This window comes from Monopterus albus, unplaced genomic scaffold (genome assembly GCF_001952655.1).
Source record: "Monopterus albus unplaced genomic scaffold, M_albus_1.0 scaffold39.1, whole genome shotgun sequence".
Lineage (NCBI taxonomy): Eukaryota > Metazoa > Chordata > Actinopteri > Synbranchiformes > Synbranchidae > Monopterus > Monopterus albus.
The window spans coordinates 3,586,671-3,596,772 of NW_018127919.1; the positions used below are offsets into that span (position 1 = coordinate 3,586,671).

General features: G+C 40.7%; 1 protein-coding gene across 10 annotated transcripts in view; it reads right to left on the minus strand.

The window, feature by feature from the left end:
• Nucleotides 1–1,234: 1,234 nt before the first annotated feature.
• acaca (acetyl-CoA carboxylase alpha) overlaps nucleotides 1,235–10,102 on the minus strand; it is a 35,433-nt gene continuing 26,565 nt past the window's right edge. For all 10 annotated transcript variants that reach the window (XM_020598739.1, XM_020598740.1, XM_020598738.1 and 7 more), the window contains 11 exons: nucleotides 9,112–9,255; nucleotides 8,865–8,985; nucleotides 7,726–7,822; nucleotides 7,474–7,570; nucleotides 7,236–7,371; nucleotides 6,980–7,157; nucleotides 6,786–6,898; nucleotides 5,941–6,095; nucleotides 4,974–5,144; nucleotides 2,716–2,852; nucleotides 1,235–2,552 (listed from right to left, as the gene is read on the minus strand). In XM_020598739.1, coding sequence (XP_020454395.1) covers nucleotides 2,426–2,552; nucleotides 2,716–2,852; nucleotides 4,974–5,144; nucleotides 5,941–6,095; nucleotides 6,786–6,898; nucleotides 6,980–7,157; nucleotides 7,236–7,371; nucleotides 7,474–7,570; nucleotides 7,726–7,822; nucleotides 8,865–8,985; nucleotides 9,112–9,255 — 1,476 coding nt within the window. In that variant the 3' untranslated portion in view covers nucleotides 1,235–2,425. The remainder of the gene's footprint in view (nucleotides 2,553–2,715; nucleotides 2,853–4,973; nucleotides 5,145–5,940; nucleotides 6,096–6,785; nucleotides 6,899–6,979; nucleotides 7,158–7,235; nucleotides 7,372–7,473; nucleotides 7,571–7,725; nucleotides 7,823–8,864; nucleotides 8,986–9,111; nucleotides 9,256–10,102) is intronic.

Here is a 10,102-nt window from a genome sequence, read left to right on the forward strand (position 1 = left end):
CTTCAAACTAAGTTAGAGCTACTACATTTAGAGCTCATCGCTGTAAAGTCTTCTTCATCCCTGCATAGGAAACAACCAGTTACTTCTAAAGCAACTGAAATACATGTCATCACAGGCACATTAAAGGCACAGCGCTGACACATAAATGTTTCACACATTGCTTTTTCAGCAGAGCATATGACACAATGATCTATAGAAGTGAATCCAACTTTAATGTCCCATTTTCATATTTTTCTTCTATAAAAATCATTTTATGACTCCATTGCCATATGTTGTCTATCAAACTCAAGTTGAGAGTTTGCAAGTAAAACACAGTTTTCAAAAACTGATTTAAAAAATAAAGCCTGAAGCAGAGATAAACTGTGTCCAAGCATATTGTTTGACATATAGGTACTGTACAACTTCTGAAAACCACAAGAGTGTGTGAACACAGTTCACAACAAATAGTGGAGACAAACAGAAGGATACACACAGCACATTTACCTAGTTGGGTTCAAACCAGTGACCTCACTGTCACAGGGCATGTGTTCAGATCATAGTCAGCTCCTTTAACGCCTCAACTATCAGCTTGGCTGGGGATGTAAGATCCTTTTGTTTTTACACCGTAAAAAATTAAATAGATTACATATTCACCAAAATGAAGTTTGGTGAGTTTTGACAGTTCTGAGTGTTGCACTACTAAATGTTTTGAAAATGTTATTCCTCACACACTAATGATCAAATTTCACACACTAACCGAGACATGAACAGAGATCATGTCATTATTTCATACAAGGTATATTTATGTGAAACTAACTAATGACACAATTTTTAAGATGTACAACTCTGAAACAGAATAAAGTATTGAGACGAAAAGCAATTTGTGCAGCTTAGTCTGGGCTTTTCATATTTGAAATTTGTTCAAAACTAAATCATATTTGAAGACTGTGAATACTTTTAAAGTTCCAGAAAATGGCAAAAAAACCATGTTGCTATCAGACCGGGCTGGTTCTTATTCCCAAATGAAAAGAATCAGTCCACAGAATCCAGAGAAAAGAAAAGTTCTGTTTCCAACTCATGCGGTTTGGAAGGTAAATGCATAAAAGAAAAAAAAAGTCATTATGATAACACCAAAGTGGTGGCCATTTGATGTGAAGTTTGTTGTCTGATTACTGCAGAGGTTTCTGAACATATCCACCAAGGCTGTTGTCTGTGGGGCGTACAGTTTCTGAGAGACTTTCAGGTGACAATAACATGGGCATAATAAGTAGCATTTCATTTAAAAAAGGTATAGACATTACATAGAATACAGTTAATATGGATGACAGTAAAATTAGACATGTCATGTAGCATACAGTGCAAGTCCAGTGAACAGTAGTCATTTCATCTCACAGTTGTAAATTCAAAAAGATTTCTTTAGTTAAAATAAAAACAAACAAAAACTAACAACCACTCAACTTTGAATTACTTGGTTTTGGAAGCATTATAACAGGGAACCCCAGGAAAAGTAGACAAGTTTGGATAAGTTGCTATTATCCATTCTGTGCAGTGTCATTATTCATTCTCATTTAAATTAGCATTCAGACTTTGTATTACTTTGTATCACTCTGTGCGTTTGTGTTATATGCTGGATGCAACAGTTAAAACTGTAGGTTTGATTTGGGGTGCTATGTAAGGGAGCAGTTAGACGTAAAGTGCATGTAAAGCAGTGTACTGTGGGAGTGAGAACAGAAGGGACAGCTGTGGTTTTGTTGTGAGGCGAGATGCCCATTGCTCACTGCAGGGTAACTGTGAAACAGTTGGGGTCTAAAAGGGACCTTGTCCCTGCTCCCTGCTGGGCTCTTCCTGTCCAAAGCTGTTATGGTGTTCCCCGTCTTTGTTCAATATCTAAATGCTCCCTACTTAGGAGTTTAAAACCCCCTTTCTCGCTAATGCTCCTAGCAATGTGTTGCCATTGTCGAGCAGGTCATCGAAACATGTGCAAAACTTACCAAGCATATGTCACAAACCAAGGTGCTTTTAATATGACAACAACATTATAAATGTATTATTGTGCACACTCCGATTCAGAAGGATGGAGGTCATTGATTATCATGGACGCACAAACATCCATTTGGGTCAACTGTGTAAACACCAAGCAGATAGTTACATATTAGTCACTAGATACTTCTTTAGTTATTTTTCAGTTGCATTTGAATAATAATAATAAAAAAAACAAAATACATGAATGTACACATCAGTCATCTAAACTTTTTCTTAATCGGGATCATTGCCAACAACTCATCAGCAACCTGGCAGCTACCAAAGCCCTTCATGTTGGCTCCTCCCGCCTCAGTTTCTAGTGCTGGCCCAAGCAGAAATAGGTCTGGCTGAGCCAGGCTCCTTTGGTTGTGATTCTGGCTTCAACTGTGATTCAGCCATGCATGGAGGAGAGGTCTGGCTCCCTCTAGGAGGAGGCTGATGTCTCCATAGTGGACAGGATACGGATCACCTCAGCTCTCTGTGTGGGTGAGATGTGCTGGGTCATATACACAATAGAATCCATGGCAACCTCTGGATTGGCTTGAACAAGGCTGAAAATAAAAGGAGAAAACAAAAGACAACATCAAAATCATGCAAAGAAAGGTGGACATCAGGTATTTGTCAGACGGATAAGGTGGGGTGAAGACAGGTGAAAATTAGTTGCAATGTATAATCTGTCACTACACTGAACCTGGACTTCTTTAGAATTCTCACCCACGAATCTGTTTGAGGATGTGATCTCGGCGGATGTACTTGATGTTCTCATCAACGACGGACCTTGCGCCCTCTTCTTCAGCTAGTTGCCTCTCCAACCATCCCACCACCTCTTCATTGTTATCCCACAGATAGGCCTGCATAATGCAGAGAGGGAGTATTAAAGGAGAGAAGATGAAGTGTTGTGTATTTATGAGTAAACAAGGCCTAGAAATGGCACTTTTTCTAATAGTGTGAATGTGGACAAAAGTAACTGGGAAAAGAAAAAAAAGACATGAAACAATTTATGGATAAAATATATAAAATGTCATGAATCAACAAACATATTTGCAACAACAAAAGAGATGGACAGGCAAAAAGTGGGGGGCTGATGTTTTGTTGACTGGACCTGATAGGAAAATTAGTATTCATGAGTGCTGGCATCTTGGATTCCAAACAAAGCCAGGCTGGAGGGCTGAGCAAAGATTTGAGAGTGGGTAGGTTTAATAGGCTCTTGCCTTTTCATGAAGAGTCCAGCTTGAGGTCCACAAGAACATTTAATGCCCTTATTAAATATATTTAATCTTTTTGCTTTTAATTAAGAAACAGCATGTTGCTCTCCTATCTGCACGTGCCAGGGCTGTGATTAATTGTGGCTTAAGACAGCCGGCCCTGATTGGGTTAATATACTAGCTAACAAGAAGGCCACTTCTTAGGAGATCTCAAAGGCTAGCCAGCTCACGTCGCCCGTGGAGCTGGTCCTCTTTGCCTGAGTCTGGGATGAAACAGCATTCATGTATCTTTGAGGGATGCTTATTTTCATTAACTACCACTTATCAGTCCATCTATATTTAATCACGATGACTTAATAGGAATGCTTTCTACTTCTTTATCTGGTCTACCTTGTAGAGTTTCAGGATGGAAAAAACTATGTAATCATTCCCCAGGGCTAAGAATGTGTTTACCTAAGAGGACCTACACACTTCCCTGAAAAGAAGTAAACCTTAGACTTTATTTCACATTCAGCCCTTTAATACTGGCATAAAAATAAACACACTTATTACATCATAGTTAAAGGCCAGAGCTAGAGGTGTGTCTATATTTTTGTCCTCCCCAGTTACATACATGAGAGGGTCAGAATATTAAGAACACCTCTGAATATAATGCAGTCCAGTACAACACCACCTTTAACTACCGTTTCCCATACATTAACTTATTTGTGGCGTGCTGCCACAATATCAGCACGGAGCGCCATGTATTGATTTATAATAGGTTAAACCTTATTTCACTAGATTGCCGTGCATAATGCCATGTATTCACTCAGCCCCTCCATGCCCCTCTCTATTTCTCTCTCTCTCTCTCTCTCTCTCTCTCTCTCAAACACACAACCATGACGACAGACCATTTGTGAACGGCTCCTCCTCCCCGTTTTTTTTTATTATTATTTTTTTTAAACACACCACTTTCAATCATGGAGATCCAACTCTTCTAACATGTCATTAGCAAGCTAGTAAGACTAGCTAAGCTAACATTGGAATGAAGCTATAGCATGGATGTACAGTATATGGACTGCTGTGCAAGTGGAAAAAGTTCATGCTAGTTCATAAACTCTGATGCTGAATGTTTGCCCCTCAGTCCAGGAGAATATCGAAAAACACATGGGAAAGCTGCCTAGACCGATCATTCTGATTAGCAAACCAATTGATTCGTTTTGATTATTTATTGGCTTCAACCAGTGCTGCTGAAGCAGCAAGAGAGGGTCAGGCAGAAAGAGATGGAGGAGATCAACATGCTGCTGCTGTGGGAGAGCTAGTGCAGAAGGGACAGGTCATATGAACAGCACAACAGTACTATAGCAACAAAATATTTAATTAAAAAAAAACATAAATGTAAAAGTGACTTTATGGTCATTTTCCATTTTTGAAACTCTACTGAGCTGGGTACTTCAGCTGTGCAGGGAAGGCTGAACTGAATCTGCACTAGCTGACTTGTGTGTCACATAGTAGTACAAAACACTAACTGACATGAGGTAACGCATAAAATTGTTATTTAAGTGCACTGTATGTTTATCATATAAGCATGCTGAAAACACTACGACAACAAAACAGAAATTAATCATTGATTTCATCATCATCTTCATCAATTGCATGCCATTTTAAAAAATTAACATCAAGTTCACAAACTCGCATTGAGATATCAATCAGCTTTCTACATTTTTCACTAAGTCAGTGAACAGGGAAATTACTGAACAAAGCCTGTAAGCATGCAGTGGGTTTTACCTTGACTGCCCCCTCTGCCTCCACAAACCAACGGCGCAGCATTGCTTGGACCTGTCCATCTGTCAGCTTGCTGTTGGCAGTTTGGATCTTCCTCTTCACTGTGTCTTCCAGCAGCAGACGGCGCAGACGCCAGTAGAAGAAGTGGCGCGAGGTTTGCCATTCAAGGATATCCTGAAGTAGGCAAAAGACACGCAGCTACTGTTATCATGAGCTTCTGCATTTCCTTATTGAATTTAGTGCAACATTAGACAATTTTCTGCATGTTCCAGTGCAACTGTCACACTGCATAAGAAGAAGCGGCTTTATTTTGCTTCACTGTAACATGTACAACAAAATTTAGTTTAGAGCTGAGTTGAGCTGAGGGCCCCGGGCTGCTGTGTGCATATGCACCACCATCATGGGCAACTTGGGGGTTCAGTGTCTTGCCCAAGGACACTGACATGTGGACTGCAGGCACCGAGATTTGAACCTTCAACCTTCTGGTTGGGAAACAACTGCTCTACCCAACGCACCACTGCCGCTTGTAAACTGAATATTCACCAGATTGGAATAAAAATGGATGCCATTTTAGAAACTATTATAGATCGATATTTCTCTGTAGATCGAGTTGAACATGTAGACCAGTACAAGTGATAAGTTGTTCCACTCTACACTGTGCGTAAAAATACCCTCACTGCCATCCATTTGTGAAACAAGCCTGTGGTGATGTGGATAAAGACACTTTGTGTGTTCGTGTATTTGTATATGAAAAATAGGACTGAGAAGGCACAGAATGACATGGAGTCAGCCTGAGGCTGCTCTGTGGTTTCTAAGGTGATTGACTGGGTTCAATACAAGATAATTATGAAGAGGAGTCTTTTAGTTTGGTGAGACCAAACATCCCTCACTAGGCTGGTGCAGCAGCAGCTAGACTGACACGGCCCTGTGGGCTTTTCAGGTTATTTGCAGACAGCATTTAGGCTCTCACCGTTATAACACCCTTCTCCTGCATGCGACCTGGGGTGTCATGGAGGTCTGCAAACTGCAAAGCCACCTGGTGGTAGATGGGCAGGAGAAACTCCTCACGCTCCTTCAGCTTGGTCTCCAGTTCTTTACGATCAGGGGGACTCAGCTCTGGAGTTCCTGTTCGGAGTTTTAAATAAATGCCATAAAAAAAAAAATCATCATCAAATCATTTTCCAGGAGCGCACATCTATATGATGGCAGGTTTTGATTACAAGCTGAGTATGTGGTGAGGAAACACCAGTTAATACTAACAGATATAGAACACACAATGTACCAGAGACTAGGTGTAGGTGAAAACCTTTACATGGCAGTCTTAGATTGGGCCTTCCATTACACGTAGTTCTACCGCGATCAAATTACGATCAACGCACAGCTGTGAATTAACTGCTGCTCACAGCATTTTATTTTAAAGTGCCCCAAGACCTCAAGCTGCTGTCACCAAAGACTGATTTCTGTCAATTCCAATCTATAAGCTCTCAAATCCTCCCCAGTAACCATCCATTCCACCAGTTTGCTCAAAGCACCAAGCCTGCTCAGCACTGAATGGCAGTTTGTCTGAGCCCTAAGCAAAATCAATAGGCTCCACAGGAGAAACAGGAGAGCTGGTGATTGATCTGAGCAGGCTGTGACTGACACGTCTCCTAGGGGAACTCGGTGAAGATGATACAATCAACATCAAGTAAAGAGGAACTGTTAAAGCTGCTTTCATCCGACATATTGCTCCTTACTAAAACAGGATGGCAGGGAGAAATACCATGGATGAAAACAAACAAAAGGCTTTAATTAGAATTGAACAGTGGGACTCACCCAAACTTTCAGCCAAGCCTATGTAAATTGGATCTATCCTTCTCATGGTCTTCACCAGGTCCTTCTTCCTAAACTTGATCTCCACAGTTCCTTCAGGCTCCAACACTCCACCTCTGGCGACAAGAACGATTTAAGTAAAGAGAAGTGGGCTGATAAACAGGATTCTTAACCTGCCATTTTACTGTCCATCTCACCGGCTGTCCTTGTCGGCGTACATTTCCATGTGACGAGGGTTGATGGTGGAATCTATAACCACCCAGGAGCCTCCCCGGAGCTCAGCCTGTGGGGGAATATAAACCAGTACCGGCTGCTTGTACTCCCTCAGTCCGTCCACAATGTAGGCCCCAAACTTCAAGACCTGGTCATACATATCTAAGGAGAAAAACTTTCAAATGAGATGTTTAAAAGAGATAAATTCACATTGACTCATTACTATAGAAGCAGAAGTACCTTTCATTCCACCTGAAAAGCCCCTCCAGTTGGCAAACACCATGAGAGGTAAGCCCTCTCGGTTCAGGTCCTTAATGGCCTGGGCTGTTTTGAAAGCAGAATCTGGGAACCATACCTGTCCTGCTTGCTGGATGATCTAAATTTACAAATCAGAAAATCAGTATCAGTTCTTTAACATGTATAAGTATAAAAAGTAGAATAGCTAGGACTCAAGTGTATATATCGAGCAAGCCTGTACCTTCGCCTCAGAGTCCAAATTGGCTGGATCAGCTGGGATTGTCAGCTCCACTGACCTGGTTTCCACAGCAACCACTCCAGTAGGTATCCCACCCAGTCTATGGAGACAGACCTTTTAGCATTGACATCTACAAAGTAACTTGACAACGTTTTATAATGTCAAGGTAATTATTTATGCTGTAAACAGATTAATTAACATTTAACATTTTTGGCAGCATGTCATCTGGGTTTAGTGTGTTGTTGGGACACTTGCCTGGCTCTGCCTACCACCACACTCTGAGCCCATGGCTGCATGATCTCCATGAAAGAGCCATGGTCAAAGAAACCACTCTGCCAGGAACCCTTTGGAGCTTCATACACACAGAGGAGTGAGAGGAAGTGTAACACAAAGCGCAGCAGGTAAAAAAAGAAGGGTGAAACAGGAGAAAAAGTGAAGCTACGTAATTACTGCCAATTGGAAAAGCAAATGAATCAGTCTCCAGAAAATATTCAGTTTGTTTTAAATCCATGGCTTTCTTCTACATCCAGTCTGAGGTTGTGTGTGTGTGTGTGTGTGTGTGTGTGTGTGTGTTTTGACTCAGAATCTGTAATCTTGGCAGAAACCATGATGGATGACTCTATAAGGAGGCTTGCTCAGCTCTTTTTCTGCCTATACACTCTGAGAAACATGCTCGGCCTCCGAGGTTACCATTCAATTAAGCCTAGCCACTCATTACTACCAGAGACGTTGACTGGCTTACTACATGGCCTCCCAATCTCTTTGCTGTTCAGAGCTGTAATTACACTGCTGTGGAATTTGCTCAAGTCCTGACCTGTAGTGTAAAACACGGTGCATCCATTTTGGTGTTATCTCGATCATCCCTTTAGCAGTATGATGTTAGAGTACAGTGTTTCTTAATAGCCTAATTCTAGTAATTAATTATTTCAACCTTTAACCCTGCTGATAGTAGGCTGAAATGATGAATCTTTAGATTTACTTTAAATAACACACACACACCAAAAAAATCAGCATATGACTCTACAATTGCTGATAAAGCATTTTGAATTAAAAGGGACAAGGATGCAATATAAGGTAAACATATTTTAGCACAACACAGGATTTTATATAGCCACCCCATTCTTCATTTTTGGAGCTGAAAAAAGGTTGAATGTAGGCCTGCAAATAATAGGTTTCATTACCAATTGCACATACATGTATTACTCAAAATATAGTCAAAATGTCCACTGTTTCTCACTGAGCTTTTCAAAACTGACCTGTCAAGATTACTTGTTTTTTTCAGACCAACAGTCCAAAGCACAAATATATTTACTTTACACTGTTATAAAAACAGAGAAAGGTTGGAGACTTTTGAATTTTATACGTAATTGATTGATAACAAGCTAGCCGCTCACTCTGGCTGGGACGTCCTGCTAACATCCAGCGAGGGTCATACGGAGCCTTGGTTGGAACAAACTCCACTGGCCGATCTATGGGATCCTTGGCAGTGAGGATCGGCACTGGACTAAATTTACACTGAAATAAAAAATAAATAAATAAATAAAATCTTTATTTGACAAAATAAAACACACAGCTCTAAATACTGAGATAAATTCACAAATTCATGATGCAGCATCTTATTCAAACCAATAGCTAAAATACCTCAGGCATGTAGGATAACCACTGCAGAAGAGTGAAGACTCCCTCAAAATCATCACGAACTGTACAGTGGGTCACACCATTGTTGTGCATGATTTGAATACCACCAAGCTGGTTGTTTGATGTGTATACCTCTCTGCCCAGCACCTGTAAAAGACAAAGATGTGGATTCTGAAATCCAGGACTGTCCAACATTCAACTCTGGATTTTATGGCATAAACCATGATAAAAAATAAAAATAAGGCTTTCACAAAAAGGGCTCTATTCTCCTGGGGCACAGCAGTGAACAAAAGTCTAAACTCCAGGTGAAGGGGTGTGTTCAGCAACTTTTTATAATTTTGGTGACAGCCGGCGTCAGCGCATATTGGGCACAGTCAGGTGCAATGTGGAAGAGAGGCTGAATACATGATTAGTGGGAGGAATGTGGTATGAGAAGGAGGAGTCAGAGCAGATTTTGGTAACGGCCAATCAAAGCAGCTCCTCTCATCTGCTCTAAAAGCATGCAGAAACCTGCCTTTGATACATGGAGATTTAAGCGAAAAAAAAAAAAAAACTATCAAAAATTATTATTTTTATCCGCAGTGCCACGCCACCAAGAGAAAAAAAAATGATTATACCACTGCAAAAATTATGTGCAGCTCTTAATGGGAGGTCACAAAATGTTTTTAATGTATAAAAGTAAAGAAGAATGAGACACTTGGCTGATCTTTGTCAACAGACTCCCTGTTCAAGCTGTGACCCAGTGGAGCTGCTTCGTTAAAACCAAGCAATGACCTGTGGTTCTGCTTTTTTGTGTTGTCCCAATGCATACAAAAAAAAAAAAAAACGAACATGAAAAAGAATTTGTGACTGCACAATTTTCTGGGAGAAGTGGTGTGTTATCCGACAGAAATGCAGGGGTGCCAATATTGTTAGCCATGACTCTGTGTGTGTGTGTGTGTGTGTGTGTGTGTGTGTGTGTGTGTGTGTGTGTGTGTGTGTATATATATATATA